The sequence below is a fragment of the Varroa jacobsoni genome, unplaced genomic scaffold (genome assembly GCF_002532875.2).
Source record: "Varroa jacobsoni isolate VJ856 unplaced genomic scaffold, vjacob_1.0 contig00279, whole genome shotgun sequence".
Classification (NCBI taxonomy): Eukaryota; Metazoa; Arthropoda; class Arachnida; order Mesostigmata; family Varroidae; genus Varroa; species Varroa jacobsoni.
This window is the reverse complement of record NW_019214438.1, coordinates 157,980-179,181: the sequence shown is the minus strand read 5'-3', so window position 1 is coordinate 179,181 and position 21,202 is coordinate 157,980. Positions and strand designations below refer to the sequence as shown.

Here is a 21,202-nt window from a genome sequence, read left to right as displayed (position 1 = left end):
ACAATTTATTAGTAACTAACAGTTACTGTAGGGCTTACGGTCACGCTTTCTCTTCGTTCCGCCTCTTTCGTTCGTTTCTTGTCTTTTGTGCTTCATCTTTTATTACCGGCTCTATCATGTCGTAACTTATTTTCCAAGTAATATCACGCCACCTTTGCCTGTTAACATATCACACTCGCAAAAAGGCTCTCACAGTAACGGGTTGTGTTCGCTTCGTTACTTATTTGTCTTTATTTATTTAGTACTTATAGATACAAACGGCTGGTGTTTCGGTCAAAAGTGAATTTGGGCATAGAGAGAGAGGGCTTCAAATTTACCACCGCCAAGCCATCATGTTTATGGAAGTCTGTACTAACTGTTCGTCAGTCTATCCTGTTTTTTTTAGAGATAATACGTGACGTTCACACGTAGTCGTCGAGCAGTGCCGGTCATTGTTTGCTCTTTGTCGATTTGTTTATGTTTTCTCTTCGTTTGTCGGTATCTTCAGCGGCGTGATTTGGTCAGTGGACGGCGCTGTTTGTGACGAAGTCTTCGAGAAGAGGCACGCTAGCATGAAAAAAGCCAGCGCGAATGTCTTCACGATAATCATCAAATTGAACACGTTTATGGCAAGACGTGAGTTTTCGTAGATCACGCAATTGCCTGTCGCTCCTGAGCCACCACATGGCTTCTGTTTGAATAGGACACAACTAGAATCGACGACCTTACCGAACAGTAACGGGCCGGGTATAGTGCCGAAGAGTCGAAGTGACACGTAGTTAATACCGAGGGCTAGTGTTTTCGAGTCCTCAGGCACCGATTTCATCATGGACAAAAGCGACGGGGTGGCTACGAGGAATATAAAAAATAAATATATGAACATTGCCACACAGAATATATACAAAACAGAGCAGGGCTTCGGCTCGCACGGCCGTGTGAGGCCTTGACCAGCTTCCAATTCAATATCGTCGAGCTTGCTTGTACGATTGAGTATGCACGAACAGTTCGAGTAAATGACATGGCCGACAGTTTCCATCCGGCTGTCGCTGCAGCCCGCGTGACATGGAGAGTAATAGTTGACGCCGTCGGCGCCACAAGTTGGCTCGAACGTATTGTGAGTGCAACGACACATCGAATTGCAATCCATCAGTAAGTCGGTATTCGTGAAGTTGGCATATAAAGGTCGAAGACCTCGACGCGTCATATACTCGCGAGGTGGACACGAGTCTCGGAAAGCAAATGTCGCAATGAACGGTATACACGCGATTAGCGTACATATGCGTATGACGACGGCTGGTCGTGCATTCATTTTTCGCGTCAGGTATCCTCCTAGGATGGTACCGCCGAACGCGCTTGGTACGGCTACAACGCCGAGGACTGCCGCGGCACTGTGGCCCGTCATACTGAATAGTGTCATAAACAATTTTACGCCAAAGCTCAAATAGCCAGTCGCCACGAACGTCTCGCTGGCGGCCGCTAGCGATAACGTGATAAATATCGGATTTGTTAATAGGAATTTCATGTACTGAAGAAACGTTTTGTCCAATTTCTCGTTCGAGGTATCAGACTTCTTACTTGAAGGGGAACCATGAATGGTTGCCGTTTTCAACGGGTCCATGATTTTCGGGAATAATGCCATTGGGAGCGTGAGACCTATGCAAATAATACCGGCAATCAGGTATCCAATCCACCAGTTGCCAACCCATGTTTCGCTGCGGGCCAATGCCCCCGACGAGAAACTGCTAATATCATGAAGATTTTCCGGAAGTGAGGAGAAATACCCGCCTAGCATAACACCGCACGCAGGACCTAAAATCGCTGTTGCGTAAAACGTAGCAATATACAGTCCCGAACGTTCGGCAGGCGTGTTATCGTCCAGGTACGCTACGCCGATGGTATAAAATGGCGATGAGCCCATCCCGTGCAGGATGTTCGCAATAATAAATATCCATTTGTAATTCTCTAAATTGGTTTCGCTTTGCCGGCACGCTGAAGACTCAAATCCACACATCAATGACGAATGGCTGCCCCCATTGTGTTCATGAGCAGGGGCAATCCAGTGTGGAAGCGTAAATAGAAAGTATGAGACAGTATTTATTAGTCCGCCAAGGGCGAGCACACGGGGTCGGTGACTCTCTGCTAGTAGATAACTCACTGGAGTGATGCAGGCGAACGAGGCAATATTGTAACCCGCATAGACGAGACCAATATCCACCGATTTGAGTTCGAATCGCCGTTCGATATGCGCCGATACCGACGTCGTGATGCCGTTGTTGATGAAGCCCTGTATATAGCCCATGCTACAGAAGACAAACAAAAACCACTCGACGGTTTTAAACCGCTGCAGCCACCGCAGGCGAAAACCAAGGATGCCGCACATTTCATCTTGTTCACCCAGAGACGCGATGGTCGCTCGTCGACCATTATGCATACGGAATTTCGGCAAAGAGATGCCGAACGCCGACAGATGTGCTGACTCCTTAGAGGACTCCTTTCCATTGCTAATTCCTATTGCTCCTCCAGTTCCAGGACCTCCAAGTTTTGTGTCCTTTGTGATTATCGCCAAATCAGTCGTGTTGGTCGCCGGTGGCTCACCATTGGCCTGCCCATTCATTGTGGCCTGCCGTCAAGACAAAGACACTGCACTCTGCGTCACCGAACGCGGCGATCGCGGGGTTGCTGAGCTCGGTTGGTCCTGGCACATCCTTCTTCAGTGTTGAGCGTACCAGGCGTCGAAGGCAGCCTGTGCTGGCGATAAATGCAGAGGCAAGGCTGGTAGTCGTTATTACCTCTGCCCTTCAAACCAGCGTGCCCGGTTACTCCAGGACGGCGGTAAGACTCCACTGGCTCCAGCCATGCATGACGGCCTCAACGAACGTCGCCGCCTGCAAAATGGAGTCAACAAGATCCACCAAGTTAACGCTAGCAATCTCTTCTTGCAATAAAAAAAAAATGGTAATGGACATCGATCTAACAAAGTGGAACGTCCAGTAATCAAAGCTGGACGGCTGCGTTAGGCCTGCGTGAATATTTATAAACTCAGCGATAGTCGATAAACCGTATCCGACCGGTCGGATGGCTTTACAATGCTCGAAATAAATAACAATTTAAAATGAGAAAACCGTCGAAGGCTATCAGCGAGTCCGTTTTTATTAATAAACCATAGACTACTTAGGTGTAAAAGTTCCGTCAAGATTCTCGCAGTCACTCGTTGGTGTCGGAAGCGCCTAAAGGCGCAAAGTAGTGTGGATCAACAAGTGTTCAAATGAAACGCTTCGATCCGCCGTAATCCGCCATAATTTTCTGTGCTCACTATACCCCAATCAGAGTCAACAAATGAACACATCGACATGCCACGTTAGTTTCATCACCTATCTTGTACCGTACGGTTCTGCCGAGATTGCATATCCATTTCTCAACGTGCGGTGACCGATACGACACCAATCAATTTATTGTGCTGGCTTTTCATTCTGTCTTCATTAGTAATATCATCCCTCAGCCCACTCGTCTCGATGCACTCGGATTGTTACTGTCTGTTTTGAACATAGCCCTATGAGTTATTACAATGAGTCGACTGACTAACTGACCCGCATGAGGTGAGGTGGATATGAACGATAGATACATTTGTGGCCTACCTACAAACAAAGGCAAATTTACGCAAGGTCATCATGATATCCTAATACCTGCTGACAGACGCTACTGATGATCAGCCTTAAGGAAAATTCTTCCATTAATGAAAGCCATCCCATTGCAAAAATCCAAGACGTTCTCTACCGCTCCGATCCTCCACGCCAGCAACTACTAATATCGAACGACATTGTCACCCAATCAATATTAAGGCTAACCGGCTTTCCTTAAGACATTCTCTTGCCTATAACACCGGGCAAGAGAATATCCACAATCGTTTTGTTGCTGCATATAGAAGTACGGCCTGATCCAATCATTCGTAACTAAAATACCAGCAAAACGCGCACCGATATTGTTTTTTGTCACCGACGCCCTTGTTGACGGTGTGCATCGAGCTGTGATGACTGAAAGAATTTGGTCAGTGGACACCGACGTTTACCACAGCGCCTTTTTGCCAGGTGGGCTATGCGGCCACGGCATCGCGACTTGGCCCGTCGCGCCCAATACATGCTAGTGGCTAGTGAAGCAACATCCGGAAGCGAATCGAGTCGAAGGCGAGTGTGATCTCGCTTCAAGCCGATGAAAAAGACCAGTTGTCTTCATTTGGTCTCTCTGTTTAAATTTGATAAACTTCACAGAGAGCGAATTGAAACGGTTGAAGGATGGTGAAGTTCGTAGGAGCTCGATTTATGCAAGCGCGGGGAATCTAATTGTCATCTGGATTGGTCATCATAGATCAAGATTAGGAGGAAAGAAGGAAGACAAAAAAAAAGACGACGTAAAGGACCGGAATGATATAGGATGAAAGGGGAGATCATTTTGGAGAGGATAAAGCAATGACCTTATCCAAAAGGAAGTCCCACGCGACGCAATGTTTACTTTGGTGACTGTTGGCACAAATGCGCGGTCTGTTCATCTGTGACAATGTGAGCAGCTCGTATGTTTATTTCTCGTACTGGCGACGTATTGGATGCGTGTCCGGTGCTTTATTTTGCTTGCTGTTTGGCTTTGTTTTTTCTGCCGATTTCGACAAACAGTATTATAGTATCTTAGTCAGCATAGTAAACGAAACTATGGTACATATAATCCCGCCCTTCTATCAGCATCGCTTGCTTCTACTATCCATCTGATTTCAGCATACCTCGAAAGCTGTGACTTTCCAGTTTTGTCTACAAATAACATAATTTCTGTAGCAACTGTCATGGCCCATTGTAGCCGGTGAATAATTTGCCATAGACGCGCGCTCATTTGTTTTATCTATCTTCTCTGACGAGAAAGGTCTGCTTAGCGCTCAATACTTCGCACGGGCACTTCCAGCGTTTGGCATCTGACTTGGTGTTCTAGCAAAAAAACATTTATTCACTCGTATAGCGCATAGGCGGTCGTACGAGAAATCAGAATATTAAAACAAGTTGGAAGGGTAGATAGCTGAACAGGCAGACTCATCGGTTAGCGCAACAACTTGTGCAGGTTCATTTCTCTCTGTTCAGAATTCATTGAACCACCTTATTAAAAAGAGGGTTCGTCATCTATTGATTTTATAATGTTCAAACGAAACAGAGCCTTGGCCAAGTTCAGCGCCATCGTGAGGCATTGTTACAGAGCTAACTGGTTGTGGTGGGTCGACATTTAGCGAAGGGCGTAAAACTTCACGGAGAGTGAATTATACCGTCCAAGCTATTAGGGGTAAACGAGCTGCTTTCTCCTAGCATTTTTGAACTATCACTTCGAGACAAGCATTTTCACCTATGCGCGTGAATACTTTCACATGATACCCATTATAGTTTGACGTGACAAAAAATACAGCCATGCCTGCTTGCTTATCAGAGTTTGGACCAACTCAAAAAATTTAGAGAGAGAAAATAATGTACTTATGTTTTTTGATTCGATGCAAAGTGTGATACAGACGTATTGGCTTTGAGGATATTTGTTAGTCGCGAGAAATGTGTGGGCGGGTTTACATACTTTCTTTAAGCCAATTGTCAATTGAAAATAAAACGTGAAACATTTTCGAGATTTACTTTGGAAGTACGGGAGGCATGTGAACGTCCTCAGCCATAGACCCGTTTCGAAAGATCTGCTGTCGTGAATTCCATCAACGAATGCTATTTCGCTTAGTTAAAACAAGAACCAATCTAATGATCATCACTATTTCCTAGTACACCGAACACTGTTTATCGCTTATAATGCAGAGCCAGTAGATTTAGTCCGGTCGAAAAGCCGCCGTTTGAACAAAGAATAACATGAACCGGCCTACTGGTACGCTTCTGGTTTTATACAATGCCAGTGCAAAATGAACGATGTACGCCTCGAATAATTATAATAATCGTTCTTATTATCATGATACTAACATTAATAGTATTACATAAAGTACGCGACAACGCCGTGCCGCGACAGCACACTTGTCGGTGCTATTTTACAGTGTAACTTTTACTGCGGTCGCGTCGTCTATTATCTAACAAACTGTATTTCATTTTCAACTATTTCGAAACAGCTACTTAGAATCACAGGCCTAATTCCCATAACTTGCAGTAGTAAGCCTAAGTTGTTAGAATTTACGATGACTCAATCGAAAGTATCATGATAATTTTGATCACCTCTGTATCTGCACTCACTTGCCAATCGATGTGTTAATATACCAATATATGAGGGTCTGTTTAGCCAGTGGTATTAATTTGCGAATCGGTACTTGAGTGCCCAATAGGCCTAAGCAAGTTCTTGTAAGAAATCATAGCGTTAACGATTCATTATTAGTGTTAGTTATATCGTGTACAATAGATATCGCTTGCTCAATTTGTTACAAATGACCTTCTACCGTTATATGGACGATTGATTATAGAAGCAAACAGAGTTTACTCGAAGAACAAGGGGACCGAGCTGCCTAAATCTTGTCGGTACGGCTGAGTAACGTTACACTTAACTTCGTCCCAATAAACAACCATTCCATTGCGACTATCCATGGAGTAGATTGGTTTCGTGCGATAGCCTTGCCCCTGTTTACGATAGCTTTTTTGATTTTGAAGATTTCGCTGGCAATATACACAACGTAGCAAAAGCGACAAGTTTAAGCGAATCTAGTAGGACTCGACATGTTATCATTTAATGGTTATGGCTATATACAGCCAAAATTAACATGTTAGCGTCTTGCACACCTTGGGCTCCGAGTATAAGGCGGACGTTGCGATTTTGTCAAACAACTCGAATTACTGTGACATAGCTATTATATGACGATACAGTATGACATGTTACCAATGCCCCGCATACGATAGAATTCGCCATCGCATTGCCTTTGTAGAAGTTGCCTTTTAAAACTATTAAAAAGTGTACGACCTTTTTTTTTTATGATACAATGATGTTTATTTTTGGCCTTACATCGTGTTGACTATGGAAAATTACGCCCACGCATTAGCAGGCCCGCATCCAACCAATAACTACTAAAGGAGCCGAAACAGCATAATCTTTACTTTATTGTTATTTAACGCCGCTAACGGCCCGCCAAAAACAACTTACTCAATTGATTTTTCCTTCGTTGAGGCTCGCTGACCTTCTGTAATAGGTGTGTCGTCTTCTCGACCTGTCGAAAGGCTATGGTAATTCTAAACTGTGTGTCCACGATTAAACGATTTATTGTAATACACTGCAACTTCAAATTCCAATTGCACGCCAACACAGACACATACGAAGCTGTTTTCGGTTTTTTTTGTGTACTCGGAACACGATTTCTGTACCCGGTTGGATTTCGTCTGAAGTCCAGTATTTTCAAGTAAAATGCCGTGCTTCGAAAAAAAACTTCGATTGAGCCACACGTTATATCTGTCGTAAAAAAACACCGGTTAATTAGGTGTACAACTGTCTCGTCAAGCTATATTATAACTGTACCATGTACCTATATAATCCAATAGTAGCTATTCATCGAGAGACATCGATCACCATTTTGACAGTTCAAGCTTTCCAAGAAAAATATCCCATTCTGATGTTATATCGTTCTGGCTTGCAGGATTATTTCTTAATACAGTCACAAGCTAACGACAGGTTCACCAATGCTTTCTGACAGACCCATTCATCACTGTTGTACTGCTTCCTATTACTTGTGAGCTCCGGATCAAATCCTCTGAGTGGCAAGTATTATTGTACTTCACTTTCCGCACTCTCCGAACAGTTCGACATTCTGCGGAGACACAGTACCCATTTTAGGGTCACCATTACCACCACCATCACCAGCAACGATAACAGGGCCCAAGCTCATATCAGCACCCGTTGCCGGCTTCACCTTTTTTTTATTAAATCCTAACAGATTTCAGTGTTTACGAGACACATCCGAGTATTCACGTAAACACCACTCACACCACATAGTCGGTCTGCACTTGACTTCGACGCGTTTTAGTTCGTGTTCACCATGCAAGAATACAATTGTCGTTTACTTCTCCACAGCGGACTGTCGCTCTACTTCATAGTCTAATAATCCACTATTGTGTGTTAGCCAAAGCCCGCCCTCGGCGTCTTTAGCGCTTGAAGCAGGTCCTTGTCGATTGGCTAGAACGACCATCCGCTAGTTTTACATGTTAATACGGCTGTTGTTTGTGGACTAGCCTACTGTGTTTGGACTTCTGGTTCGTTCGCGAACCGCTTTGCCGTAGAAGCACTGCGACGTTTACTTCTGCCTCAAACGGCCGCTTCTGATGCTTGCGTCTCCGCCAGACCCTTCTTGGTATTGGCGATGATGTCCGCTTGTGCTGCTGCTCGTTCGTTACACTTCTACGAGCAGTTCCACGGCAATAGCAGGAGAGCCTACGGAGCAGGTATGGCACCGCAGCTTAACTTTGACTTCGCATAACAACAACAGCCGCGGACTAGCAGTATTAATTGTGTGAGCGGTGGCTGCTGCTGAAGCTGTTCATCGGCCTTCTGGTAGCAAATTACCGTTTGCTCTTCAAGGTTTGCTCGGCAATGGCCGTGCTGTTGGATAGTTCCCTGCGGCGATGTGTCGGTGACGGGCATTCGTAGGGGGCAGATACGACGAGCGGCAACTCTGCCACCATTACTAGCACGTTGACGTTGAAGTCAACGATCATCATCAGCGTCATTGCCGTCGATGCCGTTGTAATTGGTGGTACGTAATCTGCGTCCCGTGACCTTGGCACTGAGAAGGACTAAAGGGAAGGGTGACACAGAGAGGGCCTACGGTAGTAGCTTATGTTACTATAAGAATAAGGCTTTAGCTGTTACTGCTGCTAGCGAGCTGGGACATGGTAAATAATAACAATGGAAAGATCAGACAGCAGCAGCTGTATCTATAGTCAAAAGAGTTACAACGTCCCAACATTTGGTGAGGGATATGGTTTTGCCGATACTGTAAAGAATATGGGCACCCAATACGATTGACTAGTTGATCTACTCCGGTATCAGATTGGTGCAATTTAGCATAACACAGGACAAAAAGTCACTGTCTTTTCTAGAGAAATGTTTGCAGAGAAGAACTGCGGATCAACGAAATACTATAGGGGACAGGCAACGCGTGACTGACGGATACCTAGACCGCGGCTAGTTGCAAAATTGAGAGAAAAGCTGTTTTCCAAATCAAGGTAGTAGATATTTTTGGACACTTTGGATGACCTGGCTTCCTACAGGAAAAGCGTCAAACAAATGATTTTGCTATAGTTTATTGAGCTAAAACGGAGACCCAATCATATTGATGATATCGCAAATATACGAAATCACATAGATAATCATTAACACCACATAAAGTCTGGTAACTGACATCCAATTTACAGTACAATCCAGCAAGAAGCACTAATTTGTAGGAGAGTCGAGACAAGTTTTGGAAAAAGGAGGTTGCAGTAGGGAGGATATGTCCGGCGCATTAAATACAATTACTAGGAAAGCTCCAAAAAATAACGCGGAACTCCTATTTGGTTACCTCGACTGATGATCCTGGTAGAACAGTCATAACCGATGTACCGATACGAGCCTTTCTGATCGGCCGAGTAAGGCCAGTCTGAACCAAAATTAGTAGAAACCACTCCGAAAGTTTCAAACCTGCGGCCAGACTTATTATAGCTTCTACTCAACTTGGTTTCAGCAAACGTGACCCGTTTCACAAAGTTTCTCCGGTAACGGTCTGGTGACAAGCGTCTTATATCGCTATTCTGTGTCAAGCGAGGTTGCTGCTTAGAAGATAGCTAACTTGAGTGGATAACGTTAAATTGGTTTGGAACAGCTCGTAAGTCTGTCCGGGGAAAACATTCAAGCTGATTTAGGAAAGCCCAGCGATGGATGTTTACGGCTGACGACATCGCGAGCTAGTGACGACAACATCTTATTATAGCAAACAACGACCAAATGCTTGACAGTACGTTCTGAAATTGGACTGCACATGCCGAATAGTAAAACGCTACCTGGACGGACGATCAAGGAAAGAAAGGATCCGATCTGGGGAATGCTCTCTTACCCCAAGCTTAGTTCAGTTTGATTCGCGGTTTGATAGAACACGTTTATGTATAATGCGTTGTCCTTTAAAATGCTGCCTCTGTTAATATTCATAAAGGTAATAAATGCAATCCTTTAATAAAAAAAAACGCCACTAACTATCGCAGATCTTTTCCAGGGCGGTAACATTTACTCAAAAATACCTAAAGCAGCTAAATAAATCCTTGATTTATTTAGTATTGATTCGACTGCTTGCCATTTGTATTTTTCAAATACAAATTTATATAGAATCCCTGAAAAAAAACATACATATTTTTGTATTCAAATCATGCAACGGCCAGTTGTACCGTCTTCCAGAACCGGCCGTATATATATATATATATATATATATATATATGCAGGATTAAGCCAAACACAAACAAGCAGCCGTAGGAACTATAGCTTTATGATAGAAAGAAACGTGAGTGAAATGCTTTGCGTTTTTCGGTCCTCCCGTTAATTTTTATTTTGTACAAGTTCTCATGGCCGGAAGTGAATGTAATAGCATGGTAAGAGCATTCGATTATCATTTAACCCACTGACACTTCCTGTACGTCAATTCCAATAATGCTCAATCAAAATAACCAATTTTCGATGGTCTTTTGATGGCATGAAGCTCGATGACGATGTGATAGCGTTTGATTATGTAAACCTTAAAAAGAAATTAAAAAAAAACAGTAAAGTTGACCGTTTGCGGTAGGTTTGGTGGACGGGGATACTCAAAAACATTTAACAATATTAACGTGTTTCAGAGCTTTCTAAGCGTCAGTTCGTGTTCGGTATCAACAAAATGAAGCAGATATTATTACTATTAGTGCTGTTCCATACCTGCGGCTTTTACTAAATGAGCTTCTGTATTTAGTGGTCTACTTAATGCCATTTATACAAGCACGTAGAAGGCAGCACGATCAGTCCGAAAGGCTTTTGTGGGTGATCTTTGAACTCATTCAACTTTTTCTGTGTCTATACGAGTAATCGTTATAACTGTTTACGTGGCAAGACTGAAACAATATTTATATTTCTCATAACTGGGTAAGGTATCTACCAGCTTTTAGGCTAGCGTCTGCCCGAAGAAACAGAGTAAACAGGAGATTAACATTAAAAAAAAAAAAAAAAAAGGCACATATATAAGGAGAGTATATATAATAAACACACAGTATAGATTTCTGAACTTCTGTAGACAAGTTAGTTTTCGACAAAGTATAAGGCAGATTTTTGTTATGTTGTCATTGCAAATATGTGAAGCAAACACCTGATAGTATTCGTTGTACCGCCTAGCCTCTATATCATAATTCGAAGGTCGCCTAGTTGTTTTGAATTTCCGATCGATCCATTATGGTGTTCTAGGGCCAACGATCCCTCCAGCCAGTCCAGTCATTGTGTCTGTTTAACACGAGATAACATCCAATTGTTCCACAGGTTTATGCTTCTTACCGCACAATTTGCATGAGCTGAGATTTGTTTAGCAGTCGCATATCAAACGCAACGCAAGTTAAGAATATATCCAAATAAGACGACCTGTCTACAAACCTTCTTTTAGGCCACATTGGAAATTCTGTCAGACGAAACGGTTTACATAGCTAATCACGTATTATTATTTTGAGCGTTGTTTATTGCTTTTTGAAGGCGTTCCAGTTATGTTGTCATTCATTATTCCAAATACTGCAACCAGTTAGTATTATAAACAACAAACCGCTTATATGTCAAGCTATTTATTACACTCTGAAGCCCTCTGAATGACCTCAGCAAAGGCGTTAGTTCCTTCGGTCATTATTTTCTTTTTATTGTTGCTATAGGCCATAGACTACCGAAGGAACCGCTATATCCCCCAATATAATAGCGCAGCGGGAAAACTTTCTAACAGCAGTCCATGATGACGATGAGAACCGTAATGCAGTTTTATGTGCCTCCTATGTCCTGTCAACTATTCTTATTGTTTCACCTACTGATTCTCCCAACGCAAAGTACCAGTTCACCTATTAATCACTACATACATATATAATAATCGCACGCTAACGACGGGTTATTATATTTACATAACGATTGATAGTGAAATAGTCTTTTTTATATTAATATAAGTTTCAAGCAAGACTGTCGACCTTTTCAGCGGTTCGGTCACATTATCGCCAGCTGACTCTATTTTTTTTGGAGAGAAAATCGCAGAAACTTATCAAATAGCGGACAACACAGGTTCATCTTTACCCATTTTTCTCCACCTGATAGCGTGATCTCACGTTTTTACCAAGTAAAATATACCTCGTTGTTCGTTTGCATGTCCCATTAGTTTGTGTGTGTTCATCCTTACATTAGTATTCTACATTTGAATATACTACGTTACTTCCCTAACTTACCCCCCACCCTAATTTGAAAATCGCCGTGTAAGTCCACGTGCGTTAACATAACTTAAAAGTTCTCTGGAGAGCTTTGCTAGAGGCTAACTTGCGGTAGCACGAAAATCTCTGGCAGACACAGGCATCTGTATGCATCGTTTAGTTCTATTGGCTCTCACTGGTTCAGGCAGTAGCGTTGTTGTTGTTGTTGTTGTTATTGTTGGTCGGCCCGCTTCAACGTTGCTGAGTTCACTCGAATAAAATAGAATAATAAACACTTGAAATAGGTTCGTTCAGCCAGACGACAGCGACCCAGTAGCAAAACAACAAGCAGACGATAAGAGGCACATAAATAGTTTAGAACTCATCTGGAAATACTGGTTTCTGCTTTCGTTGATGTTGATGATAATGACGACTATGATGGCGTTCATACAGTCGATCAGAACAGTGATCTTAACCGATCCATTAGCGTTTCCCTATCTTGCAGCTCTATTGTTACCGACCTACCTCCGAAATACCCGATATCTAGTTAACGTCTCAGATCCATTCTCAATGTTATTTTAGCATATGCAGCGGTGAAGACAGTATGTTGGCGAAGTGTTGATAGCTTCAGTATTATAGCAGAAGTTGCTATAATAACAATTGAAACAACAGTAACAGGAATTGTAGTAGTAACAGTGTCATACCATCCTATAGTGTTATGATGGGATTATATGCCCGACACGTATCGCCTAGCAGTGTACCCTAGGCAGCGCCGGTATTCCCACTCTTTTAGCTCATCGGCAAACTGGCTAGTGCCTATTCCTATTAGTGATCGATTTAGCGTAGAAAAGTCCTGATTCATACAGATGCCGGTAATTCCCATTGCTGTGTTGTACTAGTCAATCAAGAACGTGTTTAGTTTAGCTGGATCTGATCTACGCGAAGCTCGCGAGCTTCAGTGTATGCGTAGCTTTGCGCTCGGTTATTATGCATATGTATATAAGGGAAAATGACCGGATGGCTCAAGCAGTAAATACGTAGCAATATTTCAATGCGCCTTATGCAGCGATGAGGTTCTGTATCCTCGGGATGGCTCACCACAATGAACCAGTTACTTAATCGTCCGTTCACACTGACGGTGTAATATAAGTGTGAAGAATCCGGTCGTAGAAGTAAGAGTTTTCATACGTATTATCAACTGTTCAATATTTACGCATCCAGCACTGGTGCAGACGCGCGACAGTAGACGCTTTGTGGTTGACAATAACTATGAGCGCTCATTTTCCTCTTAGGATTAGACTATAGGGCGGTCTTTCCCTGATTCAACATAATTTCTGTTATGGAATTTATAGAAATTCTGTTTTACCCCCTTGTCAAGAACTATCGCTGTCTTATTTATCTTGAGTGGTCTACGATTACATATATGGACGTCTCGGTATCACGCGTTTTACGTACAAAACATTGAACAGATCCTTAAATAAATAACGTAAAAAGTTAGCTTCATTCGATTAAAAAAAATTGTATAGACATCTATACGGACACCTAAAAACGAAGCTGATACACTTCGTTGAAGGATCCGCGAAGGGCTTCGCGTATATAGTATCCAGAACAAATATTTGATATGCGAAGTTTCACAAAAGTATGAATGCTAGCTGCTTTTTAGTAGCCAAGTTTTGAATAATCGCTAGAAGTAATCAGTGGAATTAATGACACTGCACAAATACAATCGAAGCCTTCCATAAGCTCGTCAACAGCATTAGATCCCGTATAGTTCGACGAATGTGCATTTTGCTTCAAAATATAGCGTTTTTTCTGCATCGTGCGTCTTACGGACAATGTTTGGACGTCATGCTAGCCGCATTAGTTAGCTCAAAATACTGTGGCACCGTTTAGTTTCTCAGGTTTATTTTTAATCGTATCATTCGCTAGCTTCAGGGGTTGACAGGGAGGATCCTATTGTTTCTATCTGCTTATTGCAGACTGGCATGCCATGATTACATATGCATCTATATATATATTAATTAGCATGCGTATATAATGATGTCCTCTCACGGTTGCATCCTTTGGCCGCCTAAATGATGGTGGATGAAGCCGACCAGCATTTCAATCGGCTTCTGACGGCTGATGAGATCCTCTGTCACAACAGAACCAATTGTCTTCGACATTATTCTCTCTGAAAAGGATTAGACTCAGGCATCAGCTGGGCAATAAACTCATTGTTCCCGGGCCTTTCGGTTTGACCGATCTTTGCGTCCCTCGTCCTCAGCCTCGGCTATTCACTCAACAGGAAGTTAAAGGCCGACCAAAAAAATCGAACACTTTGTTCTAGGCAGGCGAGAAAATGTCAGTCATGGTCGTCCTGTTGTTGACTGTCGTACCACCTCGCTAGCCTGCCCATTGGAAGTTCTATACAGTATTTTTCTGTCATTGATTTTTTCCTTTTTCTAGCTAGTTCGTTAACTTACTTTGTTTCGATCGATGGCAGTCATTACCATCAGCGTCATCATTATAGTCAGAGTTATAACATTACCATTTGACGCGGTGGTAAAATTTACGAATTTAATTTTCTTTCAGTTGTCAGCAAACACCAAACGTCCCCCATCGACTATTAAATAAAACAATTCTGTGTCGGTTTAGTAAAGTGCTTCCAGTCTTGAGCATCCTGGAAGGATTCTTAAGGAGCATATAGATGAACAAAGACCTTCCGCACTACCGCCCATAATGCTGTTGTTGGCCAACGACTGCTGTTCGACCACTTTGGCCCTGATCATATTTTTCTTTACAGACGCTTGGCTATACGCTCAGGGATTTTTACAATCGTGCGTTTGTTTTAAAAAATCATCTTCGAAGCAGATGCTGTGATGCACATGAGTTTGCTCGACGCATTCGATGCTGTAGGATCATTTACTAACGCAGGGCTGCAGTGAGGATGCCACTGATATAACGCGCTGACCGTTTGGTGTTTTATGTCACAGCAGGAGAACAATGCAGTGTAACAATTTCCACCGAAAACATCTATTTACTGAAAAAACGATTGCTTTTTTTTGCAGCTCACGTTGAGTCAAGTCTTCTATTGTATCTGCACGAGGAAAGGTAGGAAACAGGCAGAGTGTAGAAGAGCGTAACGATTCTGCCATATTGTCGCCGTAGACTAGCTGAATGCCATCTCACGCTATAAAAATCACATGGCAGAGAGATAGTTGAAAAGATTGCGACAGAAGGGTATCCATCTTCTATGAGAAAGTAATCAATATCTAAAAGCGTCGCCAATCAGAGGAATCGGAAGCGAGGCATCTTGGCGACAAACGCGGTCGTTGCCGATGGAATCTAGGGGTCTGAAGAGCTTCATAATTTGAAGAGGCAAAGTCCGTTGAGTTGTTTGCTCTCTAAGAATGCAGAAGTTAGCGGTTTATATAAAATTAGGATTACGGACCCATTTGAAACGTAACATAAAGAAGAGCTCACAAAGATATTCGATACGGCAGTCACAATGAAGAAGCACGTTTAGTATGTTAAGTAGCGATCTAATAAAAGCCCACAAGTGATTCAAGCTGCAGAAATTGTACAAATAAATAGAAAATTAACCCATTACACATGAGGGGCCAGACTAAATAAGTATAACAAGCAACTCAGTGATCTGATGCGCACAGATTAGAATCCAAACCAATTTTATATCTCCGGCTGGGTACTGTGACTCCTAATGATTTGATGAGGTAAGCATTTCTTTTTACTAGGGAATCAAATATATTATATGGCGAAATCAATATCGCAGCTCGCAGACAGAATCCACTGGAGATTTGAATAGAAATGAACCGCCCGCAAGTAGAACAAATACTATTTACAACGTTTAATTAATTAAAAAATTGGGTAGCTCCAGCCAAATATTGTTCAATGTGTTTTTCATTAAATTTTAGTGGATCGCGTGGAGCTAAAATTGAAAGGGGACTTAGATTATGCAGCAGCATCTTGAAATCACTTAGTGAAGGGTCCTGTATCATAGAATGTCATAGAAAGTAGCTATAAAACGAACTCGATTAATCTTCCATTAAGAGAGACGTTCACTAGATAAGGCACGTTGCGACATATGTATTGGTTACGGATTTTCTTGACGTAGCACTCGTTTTCAGACTCATACATTGCAAGTGATTTTTGATGAAAAGAGAAGTACACCTTGGTAGTGCATAATTAAAAAAGGTCTAAAAGAAAAAACTTTTACGCAGCTGTATATCTTTACGACATCGGGCACAGATTCTAAGGAAGCGTTCTACAGGGGTGTAGGGATTAAATAGAGTTTAGAAAAACTCAATAGAACAAATTTACAAAACAAAGAAGTTTATATGTCACTTTAGATTAACGCAAAAATGTGAAACACCTATAATCGTTACCGACCATTGAGCAATGCGAGATTAGCGTTGACAATGTGTGCCTGCAGCAGCTACGTCTCGGAGTCAAGCTCATTTGTATATCCATTCACGTTCTGCTATTCTACCTTTTTTTCGACTTGATTTCGAGGCCTCGAACTCGCCCTCGCCTTATTAGAAATTGAGCCATTTTTCCAAATTTGCTTCCAAAATTACTGTTACTATCCGTCTCTTTGCAGCTGATCAGCTCCGATATCTTCGTTTAGCGTACCATTGAAGCATTCGGACGGAAGCAAGGCGCTGCTTCAGCTTTTGGCCTTTAGTCATATGCATAGACACGCTAGCCCGCCCTTCATTCGAAACGATAAAAGTGCAAAGCCACATTGATATTGAAATGCGTTCGTGTGAACATTTGGATCCACATAAACAACCTTAAGATTGGCCTGGTTCCCCGAGCCTGGGTCAGTCTGTGGCTGGAATTTCTGCAACGTACATCAATTGAGCCTTTGGGCTGTATACCCGTCATGGACCCAGGGATCGGGTTGCAGCGGCGTCCGAAAAACAACTGACGTTCGCTATTGGAAAACTAGGCTGATTGTCTTTACACTCACAGCACTAACCGTTGTCTATAGGTTTGACGTCGCTTTTCTAAAAAGGTGCCACAATTATAATAAATTCTAATAAATAGCCACAATTATAAATTCCATTAATAGCAGATGAAATCGATTACGTTTACATCTATCGCACGGTGTGCTGTGTATATGCCCATTTGTTTCGGCTAGCGAACCGAAAAGACGCAACGAACGAACAGATTAGTTTTTCCATGCTATAGTTTTATCTATTTGTGCAGGTGTTTATGACGGGGTATACGCTCGGCCATGTAATAGCAACAAGGCCGGTATCTCGACAAATAATCAGTCTTTGTCAGGGTTCTATTCTTGATCTTTCTATTATTTATCAACAACGAAATATTCCCAAAGGAAGATATATTAATGAGCAAGACCACTGCGTATTATCGGCCACTGTATGTATATATATATTGCGCAGCATTATTATCGCAAAAAACAGAAACAGATGTTGGCGACCCAGCTAGACAGAGTTATGTTGGCATTTCGTAGGACGGCCTCAACCCTCACCAGCCGCCCCGCAAATTCCAAGAGACTTGAGCCAAAGGCGAATTGCTGAGACACAAAGTGGGTCTGGAATCGCTAGCTTTGTCGTAGCCACTTCCTCAATGATCGCTCCACACGAACGTTTAATACTGGATTCAGCCTTACAACAGATCTGCCAGTCCAGGCCAGCCCATCTTGTTAAATGTTTAGTTGTATTGACCACAAAATATCATCATAACCGGCCTTGCCCTCATTCTAGAGGACCCGACGACGACATTGTCGGTGGCAAATTGCACAGTCAGGAACAAAAGAAGGCGGAACAAGTAAACATTATAGATTCATACAACACCGCCTACCTACGATTACAGCAGCTAGGCGAACGTACACTAGACGTCCACGACGTTATCATCGTATTAGTACCACTTCGCAGCATAAGCGGAGCATGCCGTTACGAAGCAACTAGTGGAGATATACGATTTTCTATATACTTATCTGTATCTTATGGTTATAAACAACCATAAGGTACAGATAAGTATATAGAAAATCGTTCTATTTCGAAAATAACAACACGATTTGCCGGATCAGTGAGTGAACATAGTTGAGAGAGCACAAAATGAGTAACAGAAAATGATGGACTGAAATCGACCGCTGACAACAAGTATGCAATCCTGCTTGATCTGGCTTCCAATATAGTGAGTACATGCGTTCATAACGAGGTGCTACCATTTTTCTCTTTATCATTATAATAGCTGGTAGTGCCTTTAGCCTTGGGAAGCAGTGTGATTATGAACAAGTCTGATGCAAGACCAAATACAATGACGAAGATTGTTCGATTATTTTTAGGTGTTCGCCTAAAATACATATATATATTTGATTTTTTAATGTCCAAACGATCTCAATGATCGTCTGGACGTTTAAAACGGCTTTGTAGTTGCTCTTGTTCCGGGCAGCTGAAGTCATAACGCTAAAAAACACTATGGTGGAAGATTCGCCTTTGTGGAAACTTATTTTTCGTTTGTTTCAATAATCAGTCTTCAGTGGTACGCTAGCCCGTATCACAGTCGAGCTAACTGATTGAATTTTGGACTTAAAACTGTCATTAAAATTCTTGTTTGAGCGTCATCAGTTGAAAAATTCTATTTATTTAATTGTTGTCGTTAGTAAAATGCAAATGTACCGTGCAAATTATTCATTACCGCTTTCTATCGGTACTAAATGTAGCTTTCGGGCTTCTGTTTATGATTTGCTACGATCTACTGCGATTCACTGTTACGCTGTGGCTATCACAAACGATGAAGCGAACCGTCCATCGTGTCGGTACGAACTGACCGTACCGTTCGCGTGACGGCGCAATGGTAGCGTATTTGGTTGTTAGATTTAAGGACGTCTTAGGTGATTTAGGTTTGGAACCACAGAGACGGGCAACTGGCTAAATCAACGCGTAATTAATGCAGTAGCACTGGTCGAAGCATAAATATAGGATGTTTCTGTCACTGAATGGATAGAGAAACTATTACAGTTTGAACTCTATAAAAAAAAAAGGCCAATTTGCACTTTGGAACGCCTACGGTCTCGCAAGCACGAACATTTTATTTCTGAGGCCTGTAGGCTAATTAATTAAGATAGAACGCTTTCAAGCAAAGGAGAGACAATAAAGCATACTAACGAAAGTTAGCACCTCAAAATAAATGTAAGAACACACGGAGCAGCCCAGCTTTCCCGGGTTGTTCTTATAAAGGTACACGAAGGACAATAAACAACAGTTACCTCTGGACAAACAAGAGGCCGCTCATTGGTCCGTTTGAACAGGGTCGATATGCCGATTTAATTTCGCTATTACCTGGACACCGTGGTGTAGCTTCAGTTTCGTTCTGCGTCAGCTTTCGTCTGGCGACGCCGTCAGGCAGTATGGCCGTGGAGGGCACGACTGCAGAAAATGCTGGATGCGCCTACCAGATATCTAATCAAAATGATATGGTTAAGATATTGTGAGGCCAATTTGGTAGATTTCCAGATCTAGCTTATTACACAATTTTATTCGTGTTGACAATAATCAGTGCAGATCTATAGCACAGTCATGTCGCTCTGCCGTTTCAAGGCGACCCGTCTCATCGTAAAATCGAAAAAAAAAAAAAAACAGAAATTTGCTGTAGATACACTCTCGATTTGCTTCGTTGTTTTTCGTATATTTACGCCGAGCACCACAAATAATGTGAGTGTCTCTTGTCCCTCTTTCCTAAGACAAGTAATAGATAAGGAATAGTAAAAATAAACATTATGATAATAATCATGATAGTTAAAGAACATCTGTACGTAGGCAGCTGGCGCGATATTTTTAAAAACAGAATTGAAATTTACGAAAAATCATATTGGCTCTTCTACTTGCATTTGTGTTAGTGAGCATTTCTATCAACGTTCCCTCGTAAATCGGGCTATCGGATGAAAGTGATTGTTTGTTGTAGTAGTTAATTTCCTTACGTCGATACTTGTTCCTCCCCACAACATTACAGTGGCTGTACGCGTTTGTGGCTGTACACAAACGCGAAGTCTAGCAGTCGTACGTGGTACCGCATATAGTGTCATATGCACATCCTGATTGATGAGGATTTGACATGTGTTTAGGATACTTAGGATAGGAAATGTTTTTGCTATTATAGAATGCTATGCCTGTTAGACGTTAGGACCATTGGATGATTCGGCAAATTCTCATTCTCATTCATACAAAAAAAAACAAAGCGAAAGTTTGATATAGCATTTCGCTGCGTTTCAGAAGCTACACGCACATAGTATCTTCTCTCCAGCGTCCTCAACATTGAAGTTAATGGCGGATTTGTGACTTGATTCATGTTTGGGCTTCATAAATATGGCCTGTTCTCCTAACGGCGATACGATGATGTATCCGCTCGGATCCTGAATCTTCGTCTTCCTACAGTTTGAAGCAATCTTCAAACGGAGGATAAACGTTTACATACTTGGGCGGACTAGTTCGATAAATCGCTTTAAGAATAAAACGTTTTCAGTAGCTTACTCACAGATTTGTAATTCTTCTTAATAAACGCTCTACGCCTTGATAATGTTCATCTTTTTTCTAGGTCGCAATAGCTGAATACAACATAAATTCATTGCCAAAATGACTCTACCAAAAAATTATCCAGTAATCCATCTCACACTTTTAGAACTAATGGAGATTAACTAGTCCTCGAATGATGACTATTATGACGCAGACGAAGCGATTGCCCGCATCTTTTTGTAAAATCCTTCTAAGAGAGAGGAGACAAAATAGGTTATTAAACACAGCATTATCAGGGCGGACTTAACTTAGTCTTCAGACAAACAGTTCTGGGTC

General features: G+C 42.1%; 1 protein-coding gene and 1 long non-coding RNA gene across 3 annotated transcripts in view; one reads left to right on the top strand and one right to left on the bottom strand.

Moving 5' to 3' along the window:
* Positions 1-6: 6 nt before the first annotated feature.
* LOC111271004 (solute carrier organic anion transporter family member 4A1) overlaps positions 7-21,202 on the bottom strand; it is a 37,567-nt gene continuing 16,371 nt past the window's right edge. The window contains exons 1-2 of one of the 2 annotated variants that reach the window (XM_022851515.2): positions 7,117-8,588; positions 7-2,864 (exon numbers count right to left, since the gene is read on the bottom strand). In XM_022851515.2, coding sequence (XP_022707250.1) covers positions 455-2,593 — 2,139 coding nt within the window. In that variant the 5' untranslated portion in view covers positions 2,594-2,864; positions 7,117-8,588 and the 3' untranslated portion in view covers positions 7-454. Of the gene's footprint in view, positions 2,865-7,116; positions 8,589-21,202 lie in introns of those variants that run through there. The other variant, XM_022851516.2, reaches the window with a different exon arrangement.
* On the top strand, positions 17,748-20,891 carry LOC147752050 (uncharacterized). Its single transcript, XR_015315147.1, has 2 exons — positions 17,748-18,548; positions 20,627-20,891. It is a non-coding gene; the product is annotated as an uncharacterized LOC147752050 (long non-coding RNA).